This window comes from Nuphar pumila, chromosome 1, assembly GCF_984573655.1.
Source record: "Nuphar pumila chromosome 1, dmNupPumi1.hap1.1, whole genome shotgun sequence".
NCBI classification, from domain to species: Eukaryota; Viridiplantae; Streptophyta; class Magnoliopsida; order Nymphaeales; family Nymphaeaceae; genus Nuphar; species Nuphar pumila.
Window position 1 is genome coordinate 41,658,355 of NC_143249.1, and position 21,176 is coordinate 41,679,530.

At 41.9% G+C, this 21,176-nt stretch overlaps 1 protein-coding gene across 1 annotated transcript; it reads left to right on the forward strand.

Moving 5' to 3' along the window:
* Positions 1-215: 215 nt before the first annotated feature.
* LOC149848802 (uncharacterized) lies at positions 216-19,355 on the forward strand. Its single transcript, XM_089997529.1, has 8 exons — positions 216-358; positions 779-2,489; positions 11,597-11,809; positions 12,979-13,837; positions 13,970-17,837; positions 17,934-18,000; positions 18,304-18,515; positions 18,705-19,355. Exons 2-6 carry the CDS (start codon positions 953-955, stop codon positions 17,961-17,963), a joined length of 6,507 nt encoding a protein of 2,168 aa, XP_089853655.1. The 5' UTR covers positions 216-358; positions 779-952; the 3' UTR covers positions 17,964-18,000; positions 18,304-18,515; positions 18,705-19,355.
* The last annotated feature ends 1,821 nt before the right edge of the window (positions 19,356-21,176 follow it).

The window sequence follows — 21,176 nt, forward strand, 5'->3', positions numbered from 1 at the left end:
TTAAGGGGCCTAGATCGAGCCAAGCGTGAGTTGACCACATACTCAGACTTGGTCGAGCCCAGCTCGAGCAATCGTATGGGTTCAGAAAAAAATAGTCAATTCATTAAAACGAAGGGCATATCAGTCATTTTACTACAGAAAAAAATAAACGCAAAAAAAAAAAAAGAAGCGCTAGTATTAATTCGTTCCTTTCCGCTTATTCTCTTTCGCAAAACGAACGCGACGCTCCTCTTTCCATCGTGTCTGCTCATTAGGGTTTATCCTGGAAACCCTAAACCAACGATTTCTTGATCTGTAAGTTTCTCCGTTCGACATTTAATTCGTTCCGGTATCCGTCGATTCCTTCTCCTCTTTCAAGGTACATCTTTCATCTCTCGTCGAAGCATTTTTTTGGCAATTTGCTCCATGTTTTTGCGTTCCGAATGGTGCTGGATTTCGTAATATCGAGTTAAGCATCAAAATGGGTTCTTTTTCTCCTTTATTTATGGTTTATTTGGCTCAAACAGAGCAAATCGGCCTTCAGGTTTCGGTGTTTATTTGGAAGTCGGATGGAGCAATGGTTGTTAATTTTGACTGAAAACCCTAAATTTTGGTGGAAATTAGGGTTTCCTTTGGTTGGTTTACTTTAGGATTGAAGCTAACGGTGGTTTCTAATGGAATATGAGAAGTCATTTTTTCTGGTCTTTCTGTTACCATTGTTATTTTTAGAGTTTGAATCCGAACTCTGTATGTATGGAATGTAGGAGTAATCTGAAGATTTTGGTTCTTTGTTTTGTAGGGAACTCGTTTTTCTCTCGTTTAGCAGCGTCTTCCAGCCACGAAGAAGAAAGGATAATATTTAACGGAATTGGTATTGGGGGGTTTAGATTTGCATTTTGGTTGTGATGGTTGCACGTAGGGATCAACAAGCCGTCATTTGATGTTTTTAGATTCATAGATTCTACATTCCGAGATGTACGGACAAGGGAGCTACAATAATCAGTTCATACCCGCCCCCCCTGTTCCGCCCCCCCCTCCCTTTCAGCATACCCCACCACCACCACCACCTGGTCAACAAGTCCCTCCACCACCACCACCTGGTCAACAAGTCCCTCCACCACCACCGCCTGGTCACCAAGTCCCTCAGCCACAGCCACCCCCACCCGGTCATCAAGCCCCTCCACTGCCTCCAGGTCCTCCACATGGTCTTGGTCCATCCTACCAGCATGGTCACCCTTCGGCTCTGCCACCTCCAATTCATCAAGCTTTGTCGGTTCCTCCCCCACCTACCGTCATCCAACATGGCCCTCCTGTTCCTCCTCCGCCAGTTCACCAGGGGCCTTCACCTCCTCCGCTTCAGCATGTCCCACCTCCCGCCATTCCCATGCCTTCTCCCCCAGTGATGGTGAACGTGGGACAACCTTACGGGCCTCCACCTTCAGCTCATGGGAGGCCCATGGTGCCACCCCGATATCCTGGTTATCATCAGCCTCCACCGTATCCTCCATCCATCACACCGCAGAATCTGCATCATGGGTTGCCACCTCCTGCTCCACCTCTTGGGGGACCAAATCCTCCAAGGATTCCCACCCCTCCACCTCCTTCACAAGGACCTGTGCTATATAGGCCAACTTCTGTGCCGGCAAACAGTGACATTGTGCAGGGCCCCCAGCATGTCCACTCTTTCCCTCCTCCACCATCTTCATTTGTTCCAGTTGCACCCTCCACATTTATGTCTTATCCATATCTACCTGTTGTTGATGCACATCCTACATCTTCATTGCCTCCACCACTACCACCACCTCCTCCTCCATCATCACCTCCACCACTGCCACCCCCACCCCCACCTCCTTCTTCACCGCCACCAACTTTTCCAACAAGCACCTTTGAGCAACAACTTCTAGATACCTCAGCTTATTCTGTTAGGATTTGCCAATCCTTAAATACTGGACTGGATCATAACCATACCCCTAAACCAGTTCAAACAGATGATTCAACAGAGAGGCTTACACACACTTCTATGGATTCATCTGACTCTTCCAAATTAAAAGACTATGCACATCTTCCCAGTGGTTGGCTAAACAAAGAAGGAGATAGCATGCACCAGCATGAATCTAAAGTGGTGGATGGTTTGCTGAATGCAGAAACATCAATTGGTCTTCCACAGCCGCCATCAGATGAAGAGGTCACTAATAATATAATACTTTTGTGTGAGTTCATAGCCAGGATTGGACCAGAATTTGAGAACAAGGCTCGTATTGAAGAAGCTGGGAACCCAAAATTTGCATTTTTATTTGGTGGTGAGCCAGGAAGTAGTGCTGCACGTGATCATGAGTATTTCCAGTTGATGAAAAGGCAGTACTGTTCTGCTGATAGAGCTGGTCAAGAAACTAAATTCAATGATGAATCACTAAGACACACTGAAACTTCAGAATCATCGCCACCATTTAGTGGCTTCCCTGATAGGGAAAAGTCAATGTCCCCGGCAGTATCTGACATGGATATGGAAGGTTAGAAAAAACAATCTTTTCAAATGCTTGATGGCTTCTTCATTCTTCATTAAGTTTTGATGAAGCATTATTGCCCCCCTAGAAGAATATGTAATTAATACTATGAGGTACTTTTTTTTGCGTCTTACTGCTTGTTTTTGTGAATTATCCTTTTGTTATGATTACTTATTGGTGTTACGACAACTTTCTTTTTTTTCACTGTGTGATGGAAACTGTTACACCTTTTAACATATAAACCATCACTCTTTTAATACAACCCTGCAATCCTGTTGTTTGGTCTCCTGTCATATGTCTCTTTTTCTACCTTGTTTATAGTTGAACTGGTGCATTGGTGATTATGTCAATAGGACAGTGATGGAATTAGTTTAGGCTTTACTTTTTGTCTTGATACATGCTCAGTTTTGTATGTTGGTGTAGTCATGTGCCTGCTCCTCACATGCAGAAACTATCAGTGCCATTTAGGGCTGTCATTTACCTACTCTTATTAGATGTAAGGCTATTACATATAACTTGGATATAATAGAAAAGTCAGCAAGAACCTTGTTTTATCTTGCATCGCCTGTATTTTCTCGAGCAACATTAGTTTAATGGTCCTGTATAAGTTGTTGAGTGGAAGGCTTCTGTAAGTGCAATCTTATGGACTTTCTTTTAAATATTTTTATTTTCCTCATTTTCATTGAATATTTGAGCTGATATTTCTATATTATCATGACCTGGCTAATTTCCCACTTATCATGATCTCAAGTTCCTTTAATCTTTGAGCTGATATTTTTATTTTATCATCACCTGACTAATTTTATGCTTATCATGATCTTTCTCCAGTTATCACTAGTGATGCAGTTCCAACCTGTAATTCTAACAAAGTTTACCCTTCAAAAGCAACACTGTTCTTTCATGCTTAATTTTAATCCGTAGAAATGTATTTGACTTGAATGTTCTGACTATTGGAAACATCTGCTTTGTGGTTTGTGCTATGACATGCATGATATGTTGAAGTCTATGTCACATGGGTGCGGGTGCGGGTGCGACACGGGTGCGGGTGCGACACGGGTGCGGGTGCGGGTGCGACACGGGTGCGGTGCAATTCCAAAAAATTTGGATACGGGGACTCGGCTATATATATTAAAAAATATATATTATAAAAATATATATTTTAAATATTATAATTATATATATATAACAATAAATTAACACAAAGATTGTAAATTTTAAAGCAAAAAAAAAGCAATTCTTAACAACACAAACTTACCAAAATATAACACATAAAGAAGCTTGTGAGTGTGATAAACAACAAAACTTATCATAAATCTGCCTCATCGTCTGAATTAGAAGGAAGAACAGGATCGAGGTAGTCCATGTTGAGAGTATGTAAATTATGTTCTCCCTCCAAGTCAAAATCTTCTGGATTTACATCACAAGTCAAAGTCTTCAATTCTATTTTTTTCCTCTGCAAGAATGACTGTTCTTAGTTTTTCTGAACTAGGAGGCACATAACCACTCAAATTGCAATTAGCCAAAGATGTAATCATATCTTTCCAGTATGGACTTCTAGCTACATTAAAAGGAATTGAGCTTGAGTAAAAGAATCGACCAATCTTTTTATCAATTTCTGCTCTTGCCATGTTTTTGAATGACGCTTGTATTGTTTTATTGCTTTCCATCTTTCTTTTCTTTAAAAGCTCTTCTTGTGTATCACTAGCAGTAGGAAAAGACAAATTAATCGAATCGCTTTTCATCTCTGCAATTTTCTTCTTTTCAGCTTCCTCTTGTTCTTTTTTTAATTGCTTTAACATGTCTTTGTCAACCCCAGAACATGCCCTAATTCCTTGACCACGAATATGCAAAAGATGTGCTTTCACACGCGTATAAGAACCTGTGAAAACAGTCTTACATAGATTACAATGAAACTGCACATTCCCACCACCACCACTACTAGCTTTTATCCCTTTTGTCACAAGCCTCCAAAGTGGTTGAAAAACATCTAATTCAGGGTTAGAACTTGAACCAAATGTATTGACACTACCGCTAGAACTCGCCATTATATCTGAAAAGTGAAAACTGAAAAGAAAATAATTAAATAAGTAAATAAAATAAAGTTAATAAAACAGGGAATATTGGAGGGGCCGAGCCCCTCTTCTGCGAGCTGAGGGTGCAGGGAGGGGCCGAGCCCCTCCCCTGCGAGCAGAGGGTGCAAGGAGGGGGGGCGAGCCCCTCCCCTGCGAGCAGAGGGTGCAGGGAGGGGGGCCGAGCCCCTCCCCTGCGAGCAGAGGGTGCAGGGAGGGGGGCCGAGCCCCTCCTCTGCGAGCAGAGGGTGCAGGGAGGGGGGCCGAGCCCCTCCCCTGCGAGCCGAGGGTGCAGGGAGGGGGGCCGAGCCCCTCCCCTGCGAGCAGAGGGTGCAGGGAGGGGGGCCGAGCCCCTCCTCTGCGAGCAGAGGGTGCAGGGAGGGGGGCCGAGCCCCTCCTCTGCGAGCAGAGGGTGCAGGGAGGGGCCGAGCCCCTCCCCTGCGAGCAGAGGGTGCAGGGAGGGGGGTCGAGCCCCTCCCCTGCGAGCAGAGGGTGCAGGGAGGGGCCGAGCCCCTCTTCTGCGAGCCGAGGGTGCAGGGAGGGGCCGAGCCCCTCCCCTGCGAGCCGAGGGTGCAGGGAGGGGGGCCGAGCCCCTCTTCTGCGTGCAAAGGGTGCAGGGAGGGGGGCCGAGCCCCTCCTCTGCGAGCAGAGGGTGCAGGGAGGGGGCCGAGCCCCTCCCCTGCGAGCAGAGGGTGCAGGGAGGGGGGCCGAGCCCCTCCCCTGCGAGCAGAGGGTGCAGGGAGGGGGGCCGAGCCCCTCTTCTGCGTGCAAAGGGTGCAAGGAGGGAGGCTACGAGCAGAGGGTGCAGGAGGGTCAACATACCTGACGGAGGGGGAGACGGTGGCTGCCTGTCGCCGGAGTTCGGATCGCCGGCGTGGGTGCAGGAGAAAGCTGCAGGGGCTGAGGGGGAGAGGCAAAATCGAGAGGGTAAGCCCCTCTCCCTGTCGATAAACCCCTTTTAGGGTTCGGCTGCCAAAAAAAATTTGGATCTGGGTCGGGTTTGGACCCGACCCGACCCGGATCCAAAACATAATTTAAAACTTGAAATGGACAATTTTGGACTCGGTCAATGTTGACTGAGTCCAAAATGTGGACGGACTCGGCCCGGACTCGTTGACCGAGTCCGACTCGGCGTTGACCGAGTCCGGGCCGAGTTCTAAGCCGCACCCGAGTCCGTGCGTGTCGACGCGGGTGCGGCAACCCTTTAGCCGAGTCCGTGTGACATAGGTTGAAGTTCATGATAATGTGTCTAGTTGTTTTCTTTATGTACATTAGCCTTCTTTTCTTCTTAATCTCTGCTTTCATTAAGTGGAACTGTTCCATTAATCCTTTTTATGGTTTTCCAAAAAAATAAAAACAAAAACAAAAACCTGTGAGCACAATTCTGTGCACCCTCTTACTGAAATAATCACTTCTTTTGAGCTTCTTGATTGTGATATTTTCATGTATCAATGATGTGTTAATATCACTATTGTTTCTTCATGTGTGTGTGCTTGTGCATTCCTGTGTTTGTGTGTTCATGCTTGTGCATACATGCATTACTTCCTTGTGAGAAGTTATGCTTGTAGGAGTTTCCTTCATATGCAATTCCACATGTAGCATTTCTTAATTTATTGTTTAATTATGATATACCTGTAATGTTATATGGGATGAAAGTTTCCAATTTTTGAGTTAAGAACTTGTTACTGGAAGCAATCAGATTGTATGAAGAACACACACACACACACACACACACACTCTCTCTCTCTCTCTAAATATATGTATGTATGTTTGTATATGTGCATGTATATATGTCCATATATATGTATGTGCATACTATGTAGGTTTGTATGTACACGTGTAATGTACAACACATACACAGGCACACATGGACATCTTCAATATACAACCTGTTGAAGAAAATTCTAGGCATGTTGGTCATTCTAGAACTTTTCCTGATTAGAGGCAATTGCTTGTTCAACTGACCCAAGTAACCCAGACTTGACTTGTGCATTTTCATCTTCCAATCTTCATATTCAGTTCTTGAACCTTGGGGCCTAGGTTTGACCCTGTCTATGAAGCATCTAAGCCTTTTCCTTCCACCAAAGTTTTCATCAATTCAGACCAATTTCACAAATCTTCTATTTTAACTTCACAGAGGTCAGTAGTCTTGAGTCACTTTTATCCATTTCTGCTATAACTATGTCACACTTGCACGAAATATGCAAAAGAAGTAACTATTTCAATCAACTATACACTAAACACACCAAAATACAGCTGCTTCCCCCTTAGCCCGTTGAAAAAATTGTCAGTACCCTCAAATGAGAGAGAAAAATATATCAACCCAATGATGCTTGTAGCACTCTTTAGTGAAAACACACAAATCCAGACTGTAATAACCCCAAATTGAAACCAAAATCTCAGAAAATAGATTTAGGCACTTGTTTTCTTAAAACAGAGAAAAAATGTTTGGAAACTCTTAAAGTCGCTCAATACCAGTCCAAGTTGCCTCAATTTTTCTGGAGTTCTAGCTAATTCAAATAATCCAAACCTTAACGAGCTTCACCCAAAAGGGGTTTGGTGTAGTGGGATGTGGCCTAGGCAGCTAGACGGCCGCTGTAGTTTCAAATTCTGTGGGCATCACCCTCTTGAACAAATAGCCGAAACAAGGAGATATAAAAAAAGGGAGACTTCTTGGGGCGAGGGGTGCACTATGGTTTTATGCCGTCAGAGAAGTGACCGTAGGTTCGGCAAGCATAGTCCAGCACAGCCAAAGTCTCTTGCTCCAGGATGGTTTCTTCATTATGGAAAAAAAGAAAAAAACCTTAACCAGCTTCAAAACCAAGCCTATCATTATCCCTAGTGTGACATTAGTAGTGCAAATGATGCACACTGAAAAAGTCTCTTCAATCAACCATCTGCTCCTCTTGATGTGTACTTTCTCCTTCTACTGTCCAGTCCTATCTTTCTCCTTCACATCCTTGGCTCTGATACCATCTCAAGTGAGTCATTGGAATAAAGAAGAAAGGGGGTCAATACATAAGAAAATATATAATTCACCCTTTATTAGGGCTGCAATGACAAGAATATTAAAAATGACAATACCTTCACTACAGGTGCAATTACCACTACGTACATAACAAATGAAAAAATGTAATTTGTCTTTACTGCTCATTTTTACAAGTTTGTCATTAAGAGGGTGCACATTGGTGCTATGGAAGCTCTACTGTATGGGTGTCATGGGGTTTTATTATGTCCTTGGTTTTTTCCCTGTTGCACGGGAAGGGCTGCTGCTGCTGCATATTTGGCAGCCAATATTGTTGCTGCTCTGAAAATTTTACATCCTAATAAGGTCAATAATCTTGCTGGATGGCTATCTGCTGAAATACTAGGTAATCCATTATATTAGTAGCTTATTAGGTTTACATTCCAATGCCACGTGGTTGTTTTGCTCACAGGCTCTGGGTCATTTTCTTATTGAATTGGGCCCCCTCTTGATTCTCCAATATGACAGATGTTCCTATGTAAATATGAATGTCTTTGTAACTGTAGACTTCAGTAGAATCTGGAAAGATAACTGTGGCCATCTGATTTACAAACTTGAAATTCCACACACCAACTTCATAGTTCATAGTGGTGGCTTTTGCAAGTGTTTGTTTTGGTTCATCCCTGCACTCTTCCAATTTGAGTTCAGAACTCCTCACTTCAATCTGTGGAAGGACTTGCTATCTGATCTGTGGTGTTAGGGCGGGTTGCAATTAGGGGTGGGCATCGGGCTGGCCTGGCCCAGGCCCATCGGGTTTTGAGTGTGGCCCGGCCCGCAGATGGCCCAACCCATTTATTAATGGGCCGGGTTTTGGTCTGGTTCGGAACGGGCTTGGGTTTGAAGAACAGCCCATAACCCGGCCCATAGGCCACAATGTTCAGCGGGTCAGTCCAGCCCGGCCCAAAGCCATTTGTAGGTTATTTTCGAATTAAGTTCATAAATTAATTTCTATAATACCAAAAGCAATGAATTAAATGAAGTATTAATGCACCCATCTAATTATCTTTCTATTTTTCATATAATCAATAAAACTAATTAGGTAAATAGTAATAGTTACCAAGTTCCTATGTAACCAACTACTAAAAAATTAATTAGGTAGCTCAGGCCCATTGGGTCGGCCCGAAAGCCCGTGGGCGGACCCAGGGCCGGCCCATCTATATAACGGGCAGGGTTTCGGCCCGGTAGCTAATGGGTCAGGGCCTAAAACCTTGACCCGAACCTGGCCCATGGTGGGCTGGGTCAGCTTGGCCCACCAGGCCGCCCGGCCTATTGCCCACCCCTAGTTGCAATATGTTTTTATATGTGGCATTAGCACATTATAGTCCACTTCTGGCAAGCCAAAACTTGGAATTCCAATTATTTGAAAGCGGTTCAACCTCCATGTTGATTCCACAATGGATGTATTCCAGAACATGAGAGAAAGAACAGTGGATGGCAGACATGTCACTGCATACTTAACACAGCTCTTTTAAAAGTTTCAGGTTTGATCTCCAGTGAGTTTTTAGTAGGACTATATGTTAGACTATTAGGCTGTAGAGGTTATCTCTTATTGATACTGCTATTGGTACTCTGTGCATGCCAGTGTGTCACATTTGTTTTTGTTAGTTCATTCCATGCAGTGCAATGGTCATAAATTGAATGTTAATTATGTATTTTTATGTTTTAAAAAAGTTATTTATTGTTTTATGTCTCATTTGTGTTTTTCCTTTTCAAAAAAATATTTTTGTATTTTTAAAATATGTTGGTTGAATGTTGAGACAACTTTCAGGAGAATTTCTTTCTTACTTGGGATATTGGGGATTGGTCGTATTACTTTTCCCATGTTACATGTGAACACTGATTAATATGAGGTGCTAGTTAGTCTTTCATTCTAATTGTGCCCTTTTGCACAGATGCCACAAAAGAGGTGCATGAAAGTTCAAATTGAATTTTTTATGCTTATTACTTTATTTATCACCTAGTTTGAGAAAAGGAATTTCCTCACGTCATTTATGCTTGAACTTTGGTTGAAGTTGGAAGTAAGGATCCCTTGTACCATCAGCGCCTAGGCGCAGGGTCAACACCTAGGCTTATGGGTCTAGGCAGTATGACCCTGCTTTTCCACCTAATCTTCCTAGGCAGTCCAGAAGCAGTCCCCGCCTAGGCTGCAGGGACATGATTGCCATTTTTTGTCTCCCTTTCTTTTTTTTCCTTTTTCTTTTTCCTCCCGTCCCAAAAGCATTCTTTTTTGTTATCTCCTTTTCTTCTTCTTTTGTTTTTCTTTTTACCTTATTATTTTTCTTTTTTTCTTCTTCCCTTTCCTTTCCCCCTTCCTCCTCTTTTTCTTCATCTTCTTCTTGTTTTCTTTTTCTTTTTTTCCTTCTTTCTTTTTTTTTTCTTTTTCCTCCTCTCATCCCTCCACTCTCTTCTTTTTTTTCCTTCTTTTTTATTTTTGTTGTTTACATGTATGCATGTGTTTTTGACACACATATAAAATCTGTTTTTTCAGCTCTGTGCCTCAAGGCACAAATTTTTTTTAAAAGATTTCTAAAACATAATCAGCAAGATTTTTGTAGGTTAATCTCATATTTTTCAGTTATTTCAGTTATGTAATCAGTTTCTTAGTATATTTTAACTTTTGTTGGTTAATCTCATATATTTTCCAGTCATGTAATCAGTTTTTATATGTTACTTAAAGTAACATATAAAAGTAACTTACTTTTATATGTTAATCTCATATTTTTTAGAATAATCTCATATATTTTAACTTTTGTAGGTTAATCTCATATATTTTCCAGTTATTTTAGTTATGTAATCAGTTTCTTAGTATATTTTAACTTTTGTTGGTTAATCTCATATATTTTCCAGTTATGTAATCAGCTTTTATATGTTAATCTCATATTTTTTAGAATAGTCTCATATATTTTAACTTTTATAGGTTAATCTCATATATTTTCCAGTTATTTCAGTTATGTAATCAGTTTCTTAGTATATTTTAACTTTTGTTGGTTAATCTCATATATTTTCTAGTTATGTAATCAGTTTTTAGTTACTTTTATATGTTAATCTCATATTTTTTAGTACTTATTTGAGTTTTTCTATTTCTTATTGGTTGTTATTTCATCAATAAAGCATTTCTTTATTTATTTGTATTTTTAGATATTTTTTTATAATTTTTTTTAAAGTTTTCCAAAAAAAATAAATTGAGGCTTACGCTTTACGCCTCGAGGCTTACTCGCCTTGGTTTTTTGTGTAGTGCCTCGCTACTCCTCAATGCTTTTCACAACACTGATCCTGTCCCTTTTTTCTTTAAGTCACCGTTAAGACCCTTCAAATATCAAAGTTTTAGGTGTTTTATGCTCAATTTGAACCATTAGATGTGTTTATCAATACTTATTTATTGAGGAAAATGTGAACATTTTATCATAAAATTTTAGTACGATATCAAACGATGATTCTTTTACCTCTTTAAAATACACATTTGAGCATAAAGACGCTTAATCAATTACATGTTATCTATTCAACAGCAATCATAAACACATCTAACGGTTCAGATCGGGCATAAAACATCTAAAAACTACGATTTTTGGAGGGTCCTACCTAACAGTGACCTAACAAAACAGGGACAGGACAATCCCCACTCTCTCTCTCTCTCTCTATATATATAGTAATCGGATGGTGTGCCCCCAGTTTTGGTGTATGTTCAACATTATGCAATTTCATGAATTTTACGATGAATTACACACTTCATCCATAGTTACAATCATATGTTTTTACTAAATTTAACTATTTATTGTAATATTTTTGTTTTTCTTCATGTTTTAATTTTTTGGCTCCGCCTGCTTAGGCTCCGACTAGCACTTTTGACAACTAAGAACATGGCATTGCGATTGCTTCATTGTTTTTTATATTCTTACATTATCAGTCTTGGCTATCTGATCTGCCTAGAACAGGATATGCTATTTCCCTCTTCCAACAATGAGAAATGCTTCCTTATTGAGATACTCATGTTGGCCAAAATTTTCTGCATAATCTTTCAGATGATGTCTATTCGCCTACTAGGCACTTTTCAAGTCATCATTTGGTAGAGGGCTTGGAAGCACAGCCGGTCCCAACTTCCAATAAGAATCTGTTATATGAAGAACGGTTGTATGCTCCTGAAAGTCCGTCAGAACAATCACCATTGCAGAAGATTTCTCTTCAAGTGGAAACCTTGGCAGGGTCATCAAAATTGGATGCCGAGCAAGAAAAAGGTTATCTCAAATCTAGTCTTTATTTTCCTTTTCTTCTTTTGGTAATTGTCACATCTAGTAGAATGGAATGAATTCACTGGTGCATTAGTATATGATAAGACAAAAACCTTGGTTTCTTTTTATTAGAGCTTCACATTTCTTTGAAACCCATTCAGGGGCTCAAGTAGAAGGAAAAGACAAAAATAGTACAGGCACATCTTTGGTGGTCTCCCAAAGTGGCTGCTATATGTCATAGATAAATTAATAAGCATTTGATAATTGTAAAGAGAAGTATTTAAGTGTCCTGAGGTTCTTTTTTGTAAGTCTTAACCTAAGATTCTTTGACTTGTCTAGTGGAGGTTAGAGGACTTGTCTTTTTTGGTTCCTTAACCTGTTAGTTAGCTCCTCATGTTTTGTGATGCTTCAAACTACTATATACTTACATTTGTCTGTGAGGAGATGACTGATTGAATGTGGCAGAGTGCTCACCTTGACACTTTTCTTGGTCTATCTGCTGAACCTAAAATCACCTTTTCATGTTACCATTTCCAGAGTATGATTTCTGATTTTGGTATGGTTTTTCTGCATTGTTGTCTATGTAGCATATATTAAGGAAACTGTGTGCTTCATCGTTATTGTATTCTTATACCATGGTTGCAGTTTCATAATGCTTATTTTGCTTGGGTGCTTAGATGCTTCTTCCAGTAATCTTGCTTTAAATGACCTCTGGTGTATTTTGGAGAATTGAGTAGAAAATTCATGGACTTCGACTTTAAATGTCTTTGAAGAGGAAATTCAACTGCATTGTGTGTAAAGCCATCTGAACTGAACTAACTTATTTGGAGTTATGGGTTAGAACTGGTCCAACTGGACTTTTAATTTCTGACCTGATGAGATGTACCAATTCGGTTAATCAGTCTAATGACTCTAATCAGCATCAATCACAAAGTAACCATTTAATTTGGCATTGACTGATCGATCTAAACTGGAAACACCTGCAACCTGTATTGGAGTTATCTTGGCTCAACTCTGCTGAAAAAAGTGCTCAAGGTTCAGTAACTTACTGCGATTTTTTGTTTTCATGATTGATTCCCCTTAATTTTTTTGAGCAAGCTCATTGGGAAAATCATATGCATTTTTACTGCTACTGTTTGAATTCTAATATGGGTTGCTGACTTCTTTTATCTCAGGAGGCCAAACTTTTTCTCCTGGGCCAGATTTTGAGGATGTTAGCTCTGCCAGTGATTCACCTGAACCCACTGATGAAATATTAGATAGAACTGTTCATGAGGCTACCAGGCCAGTTCTTGAAAATCCTCCTACTTTGCGAGTCCATCAACCAGGCATTGCAAAACCATGTGTTGAAGATGTAAGTTCATTTAGGCTTTTGCCAGATTATGCCTCTGATGACAGCACAGATGAAGACATCGGACCAAAAATTGAAGATGTCAGCCCTGTTAAGTTTTCATCAGAAGCCATGGGGTGCCCCAAGGATCCCCAGGATTTCCAGAGTTTTTGCCTGCAGCAAGATTCAAATTTAGACTCTAAAGAGGTTTCTGACGTTAAGGTGCCTTGTGTTACTCGAACTGAGCCTAGTCAGCCAGGATCCTCTGCCTCACCATCCAGAATTAGCAACATTGAAGGTTCAGAATGTCCAACAGAAGTACAAGAAGGATACCCTCCAGGTGCCATCAGTTCTTGGTCTTTGAAAGCAGCTAAGGAGTTGTCCCCTTCTAATGATGAAAGAGCACAGGATGTCATTGCTCTGCAAGTTGATGATGTTAATACTGGACTTGATTCTTCTCCTGGAGGTGCGTTCCATCAAGAGAAAGATGCACAGAAGCCTCCTGCTACACTGAATGTCGATGAGTTTGGGAGATTGATAAGAGAAGGTTTGAGTGATAGTGAGTCTGATGGAGGGGGTCACTATAGTGGAAGGCAAAGTAAGAGGAGGAGTTGGAGTCGTAGCCTTTCGCCCCAAGAAGGCAGGTGGAGGAGAAGAAGTCGTAGTCCAAGGACAAGAAGGGACAAGCGAAGCCGTTCTCGCAGGTATGCCTTTGTAATACTGTTTTTAATCATGTTGTTCTTGTGTTTCCCATTTACAACCATGAACCTTCAATTCCGTGGTTCTATAGCTTTATGTTTTGGAAATTTTGATATTTTTGGAAATTTCCTTTTCAGTTGGTCCCCGAAGAAACAAAGAAGCAGAAGTAAGTCTCCACCTTTTGGAAGGCGGCGTATGGGACACTTTAGTGGTGAAAAGACATGGAGAGACAGGGGTCAGCCACCTGAGTGTTTCAATTTCATTCGTGGTAGGTGTTTCCGTGGTGCATCTTGTTGGTTCCTTCATCGTGACTCTGCAGTTGATGACTCTTCTAGACAGTACACAAGCAAAGGGTATCAACATTATGAAAAGCATCAAGATACAAGGGATTCTTCTGGACATGGTGATGCTCGGGCTATACTGGACACACAGGAAGCTAATCATTTAGAGATGGAGGTAACAACTGCTGAATATGATGCAGCATTCACCAAGCAAAAAGAATACAAAGAGACGAGTGCAAATGAAGGTGTGCCTTCGAGCACTGTTGAGTCTACAACACCCAATTTGCATGCTGAACCAGCAAAGGAAGGTGATCCTCTGACTGCAAATGAAGTTCGTCAGTCAATAAATGTTGATGCTGCACCAGAAGTAGGTCAGCATCAGGTACAAGTGCCTATGAAAGGGAATGCCAATTCACCAAAGGAGAATATCCCTCAGAACCTTGTTGGAAGCTCTGTGTTGTCTGCTTCATCAGTTGACATTACCTTGCAGCCTTCGCTTGTTACTGAAGACCAAAGCCTACCTGCTAAGACACAGACGGGTAAACCACCTTATCCATCTGAGGGTTCACCAGAGCATCAGCAGGCTTCCCAAGTTGACATAGCCAATTCCCCTCACCCAGCACATGTTCAAGGTGTAGCATCTCTGCCTCAACCTACACAAGATGTGATGCCAAAATCTTTCCCTGCTGAAGATTTTCCAACCCCATCTTTGCCGAAACAGGCTACTGCACCTCAGCAGCCTCCTGCAGTGGTGACATCCCAAGCTTTCCCTCCAGAGACTTCAAACCTGCAGCTTCCACCTCCACCACTTATGACAGAGAGCCTTAGTCCTCACCAATTGCTAGTCAGAGATTTTCACCCATCCACTACTTCAGGTGACTTCAAATTGCAGCCTCCTGCAGTGGTGACACCCCAAGCTTTCCCTCCAGAGACTTCAAACCTGCAGCTTCCACCTCCACCACTTATGATGGAGAGCCTTAGACCTCACCAATTTCTAGCCAGAGATTTTCACCCATCCACTACTTCAGGTGACTTCAAATTGCAGCCTCCTGCAGTGGTGACACCCCAAGCTTTCCCACCAGAGACTTCAAACCTGCAGCTTCCACCTCCACCACTTATGACGGAGAGCCTTAGACCTCACCAATCGCTAGCAAGAGATTTTCACCCATCCACTACTTCAGGTGACTTCAAATTGCAGCCTCCTGCAGTGGTGGCACCCCAAGCTTTCCCTTCAGGGACTTCAAACCTGCAGCTTCCACCTCCACCACTTATGACGGAGAGCTTTAGACCTCACCAATTGCTAGCAAGAGATTTTCACCCATCCACTACTTCAGGTGACTTCAAATTGCAGCCTCCTGCAGTGGTGACACCCCAAGCTTTCCCTCCAGGGACTTCAAACCTGCAGCTTCCACCTCCACCACTTATGACGGAGAGCCTTAGACCTCACCAATTGCTAGCAAGAGATTTTCACCCATCCACTACTTCAGGTGACTTCAAATTGCAGCCTCCAGCAGTGGTGACTCCCCAAGCTTTCCCTCCAAGGACTTCAAACCTGCAGCTTCCACCTCCACCACTTATGACGGAGAGCCTTAGACCTCACCAATTGCTAGCAAGAGATTTTCACCCATCCACTACTTCAGGTGACTTCAAATTGCAGCCTCCTGCAGTGGTGACACCCCAAGCTTTCCCTCCAGGGACTTCAAACCTGCAGCTTCCACCTCCACCAAGAGAATATCAGTTTCCACCACTGTCTCAAGCACCAGCATCTTTTCATCCACAACCTTTCCAACAAAACAGATTTCCCTCCTATCAACCTGCTGCTGATTTACGATCTCTGCCTCCACCTCTTCCTAGGCCTCCTTCGAATGACCTTCCTTTTCCTACCTATGCGAATGAATTACCTCCTAGATCCATTGCCCAGGCCACTGATTTTCGTCCTCCATATCAGCAAAGTGCTAGACCTTTGAGAAATGAATTTGTTTTGCAGCCACCAGCAAGGCCATACCTGCCTGAAGAACCAATGCGTTCCCAGCAGGTTGATTTCTATCCACAGGGACACCCATTTGGGGAGCCTCATAGGCCACCACTGCCGATACAAGACTTAAAGCCACAGTCATTTCCGTTGGAGAGTGCAAGGGATCAACCATTTGGCAGTGAACCTTTTGTAAGAGATCCAAGGAATATGCAGCAACAACGACTTCTGCATCCTATGAATGCTGAAGGCCTCAAGTGTCAACCTGGTCTTCACCAGTACATGCACCCGCATCCTCAAACCTTTCATGAAGATGCCCTGGCTAAGCATCCTGTGTTGGAGGATCATCACTTGTTTCAAAGGACTGATCCTCAATTACCGGGGCAAAGGTTCAACTTGCCTGGCACTGTCAACCAAGATAACTCACACTCTCACCCATTCATTACTCGAGATTCACGTTTACCTCCGTATTCGAGAGAGGGGAATTCAAGGCATCAAAATTATCCAAGAGAACATTTACCTCTCCAGATGCATAATTTACCAAAGGAAGATATACACCCTAGAGATTTTGCAAGGGGTCTTGAAGCTGGCTCCTCTTTCAGGGACTTGTCCTATTCTCAGCAGCCATCAGTTGCTAGTGGGTTCTCTTCACTCCAAGGGGGTAGTGTTTCTCTATTGTCACAACATTTGAATTCTTCCAAACCTCCTGCTTTTGCAGGATATCCAGAAAGTTCTCTGACAAGTGCTAGGTCTTCTCTACTATCGGATATTGGAGGATCCCAGGTGCCGGCAACCCACTACAATCCATATGCATCAACATTTGAAGAGAAGCCAAGCAAGTTTGAACCTCAATTTAACTTAAGCCACTTACCTATTGGGGGGAAAATTGGTAGTGATCTTGGGTCAAGACCACCGGGAATGCAGCGGGCAGCCTCACCATCAGGGCCAGGCCGTATTGCTGGGCAGTTGTGGCAAAAAACAGGCAGTTCATTGGCAACAATGCCATCTGTAGAGTTAAAGGATTATGCATACTCAAGGGATCCTTCTATCGCTGGCTCATCAGTTGCCTTCCAGCAGGTTCATAGGGAGCCAGCGCCAGGCGACCAGTATGACCCGCTTTTTGACAGCATTTATCCTTCTAAGAAAGACTCACTAAACAAGTTCAGCAATATTCAAGATCGTGAAACCAGTGTTGATGCCATTGCAAGGTCAATCGCTGCTCGAACGAGTACAGAACCAGATTTGATCTCCAGGCTTGGCAGCAGCGGTCCGAAGCTTTTGGATGTGGAAGAGAACAATAGGCAGAAAGGTGTTGAAGCCATTGTAGTTAAACCATTTGACAATGATGAATTTGGAGAAGCCACATTGGATGCAGAGGTGGGTGCTGTAGAGAATGCTAGCCCAAGGCCTGGAGATGAGAAGAACTGGAGCCCAGGGAATCCACTGGATGTGGCAAATATAGGTGTAGGCGAGATTGAAATCGATCAAGTTCAGACACCTGGTAAGAGTAAAAAGAACAAGGATTCACGTTCAATGAAGCTTTTCAAGATTGCAATTGCAGAGTTTGTTAAGGATGTTCTCAAGCCATCATGGCGTCAGGGTAACATGAGCAAAGAAGCATTCAAAACCATCGTCAAGAAGACTGTTGACAAGGTGTCTGGAGCAATGCAGAGCCACCAGATTCCTAAATCGAAAGCAAAGATTGATCAATATGTTGAATCACAACAGAGAAAACTGACAAAACTGGTCATGGTGGGTGCTGTGGCTTGATCTGTGCTTCACTTATTATCTGAGTTTTTGAGTTTAGTGGGTTTTTAATGCCATACTTTAATTCTAATTGATCTGCAGGGTTATGTGGACAAGTATGTTAAGGCATGAACGGTGGCACAGACTGCTTGTGTTCTTCCAGGAAATGGTATGATATTTTGTCTTTATGCTGCGTTATGTACATGCATAAAAGGCAACCATGCTTTCATGTCAAGGACTTTGCTGTCTGTCCGGAAATGGGAGCACTAATTCTCACCACCGTGCAGCTAAATACTTCTGTTTTGTTTAGTTTGCTCTTAGATTATGCTCTCCCCTGTTTTGGGTTGACTAGTTGTCACCTCATTGTCATCTGCTACACATGCTTGTGTGTCACATCAACACATAGAACTGTGTGTGTAAACACATACACACATGCATGTACACGTAATTAATCAGTACTTGTATGGTACAGGTTGTGAAAGAGACCAATTGAGATAAACCTGCAGCAGTAGAAGTGCATGATTGATTTCTTTGGGCAGTGATATCTTGGCTTTCAAGAATACCAAGTTATTTGGAATCAACCAAACCTCTTCAATGGGTGCTTAGGATGCTCCTGAAACATGCATATAAGAGATGCACTTTGTGGTGCTTTCCTTTTCAACTAGTTCTGCCTAATCAACTTGTGTAAGTTTCTCTGTAAAGTATTTAATCTTTGAAGGCAGTTCTCTTAAGTAGCTCAAAATTTTCATGTACGAGCATGAGGGTTAGAGGTATCCTATATTTGTCATTTTCCACAGTTGAAATCTGTATTTCTCAACGCTTCTTTTACCATAATTTGTACATAGTAATTTCTTGCTCATGGTTATTGTGCAGATATCTCTGGTAAAATTGCATTTTATGTAGTAGGAAAGAGATTATATTTGTATCTTCTTCTCAAAAGAGATTATATTTGTATCCTTCACGGAAGCAGTTAAGATAGAGACCAAGCTTTGTTATGTGCCAGGGATATTGGCATTGGAAAGTGAATTCATATGTAGGCAAAATGAGAAACTGTAAAAACACAAGAGTGAGAGGTAACATGGCCTTGATTGTAAATCCTTCACAGGGGCAAAGGTAGTCATCTATGTAACTGCAAGGTAGTGTTTGCCAATTTTTGAGTTTCCTGTCTAGCGTTGGAAGCTTTACCTGAGAGGACGGAATTGCGAAATCAAGGGGCTGTATATCTGCACTTCATATTTGCGTGATGTTTGAGTACTACCAAGGAAAGAAGAGCTTGTGCAGATGCTATTGTAGGCTTATGCAAATGGACCAAAAAGGGGAGTTGCACATGCTGGTAAGGCTTGGTTTACGTAGTTAATAAACAAAAGTTTGTATAGGCATTCTGCTCTGTCAATATCCGTATTGATTCAGGCGAACCGGGCTTTTTGTAGAGCTTCTGGGGAATGGGATTTGGACAACAGGGTTTCCGTCATGTTGGTGCTACTATGTTAATCATTTTAAAAGGGAAAATATTGGTTCGTTAGTACTGTACCTTCTAGTACAAGCCACTTGTTTTGCAACATTTTCCTTTTTTTCTTTTGAATTTATCAAGCCCTATAAATATAATTTATAGATATGATTTACATGGTCTGTTTAGTGAAATGTGTCGTGTTTAATCTGATTGTGTTGTGTATGCAGATTCATAAATCAAAAGTATAGAAAAAATCATGTTTTTATGTGGAAACTACTCAATCCAAAGTGCAATTCCTAATAAATAAGCCATGCTGAACACATCTGTGGGGTGAAATTGATCAAAAAAGCTTCTGTATGTGTCACCCATTTGCTGGAGTACAGCATAACCGATTGTAGTAATCCAATTTCATTTAGAGGTCAGTACCATTCAATTTACTGATGTTCAAGGAAACTACCACTAACGCTAGTTGCTGTGAGCTCTTGAAATTATGCTCGTTTTCAATGGCAAAATGTGCACGGCTGTTTAGAATCGGTGGATTTGCAGATAATAGTGGAATGTTAACGAGGAAAAATGATCAGCAAAAAGCAATGGTATGTTGTGTAACTTGGGGTGGGTGGTGGTGGTGGTGGTGGGTGGGGGGGGGGGGCGGGATCTGCCTCTAACCCCAGCTTGCCTATCAAAAAAAAAAATGATCAGCAAAAGTTCAAGACTAAAAATGGAAATTATGCCTTTGACTCTTTTTCTCATGGTGAAATTCAGACTTTCAGCAATTACCATATGGCTGGATTTTTACTGAGTAGATCGGCTTAAGTAGGCTTGGCACGGGGAGATTATGCAATATCTGAAATTGTACTTTATTGAGCTTGATCGTAGATGAGTCTCTCCTTTTGCTCATTATTGTTGCCTGTGAATGTCAACACTTCAAAATTCTCGGGTAAATTTATGTTTTAGGTGCTTAAATGATTTGCCTAATATTTTTATAAATTTGAAACGGGTTTAGCCTTATAAAAAATTAGATTTTACGTGTATAACACGGTCATAAAGAGAGGTCCTCCCTTAATGGGTAAGTTGGTCTTTTTTGGAAGTGGTGTAGCTTTAAATCCCACCGTCTTTCTCTTAAGAAATGTTTTCAACAAAAATTTTGAAAACCTTTTTAAATTAAAGGTATTCAGCTCAAGCCGAGCCAAGCTTTGATCGAGCTTGACTCAAGCCATACCCGGGCAAAGGTTGTCCAAGCTTCACTCGAGCTCGAGCCAAGCTTGAACAACCATATTTACTTCTCGAGCTGAGATCGAACACAGCTCGTGTGCATTCCTAGTAAACACCCACCTAAGACATTCTTATCATTCTGTCATGGAGGTAAGGCTGGTAAACATGCTGAACGAACTGAACAAGCTTTGTTCGGGCTCTATTTTATTTTCTTTTTTGAATGGCAAGCTAGGCGGACCCCTACCAGAACAGCAGCAGCCCCATTCAGAGGGATTTGATCCTTGGCCTTCAGCTTAATACAGGACTCTGCTTACCACATGGGATACCACCTCGGGCTCGATTTGTTTACAGCTAAGCCTTGCTGACTTGGCTTGCCAAGCTTGTACGAGTAGAATCCGATCTGGCTCATTAAACCAAAAAGGGTCTCTTTTTGACGTGTATAACCAGTTGATTTGCCCAATGTGTTTTGACATATAAAATACCTAAACCTAATATATATGATCTGCATGAGCCAAACCAAGACTAACACCCATTTTTAGTGCTCAGTTAACTTAAACTATATGAGCTGCTTGTAGCTAAGTTCATAATCGGGTTCATTCGAGGGCTTCGAATGAGCTTCACAAAAGATGAACTGAACTGAGCTGAGCTATGAGCTACATGGAGGTGTTAAGAGACCGAGTTAG

Coding starts and splice junctions, on each gene's coding strand:
- LOC149848802 (XM_089997529.1), top strand. CDS start 953: ATGTACGGACAAGGGAGCTACAATAATCAGTTCATACCCGCCCCCCCT. Junction 11,810..12,978: donor GGATGCCGAGCAAGAAAAAG/GTTATCTCAAAT, acceptor CTTTTATCTCAG/GAGGCCAAACTTTTTCTCCT. Junction 13,838..13,969: donor AAGCGAAGCCGTTCTCGCAG/GTATGCCTTTGT, acceptor TTTCCTTTTCAG/TTGGTCCCCGAAGAAACAAA.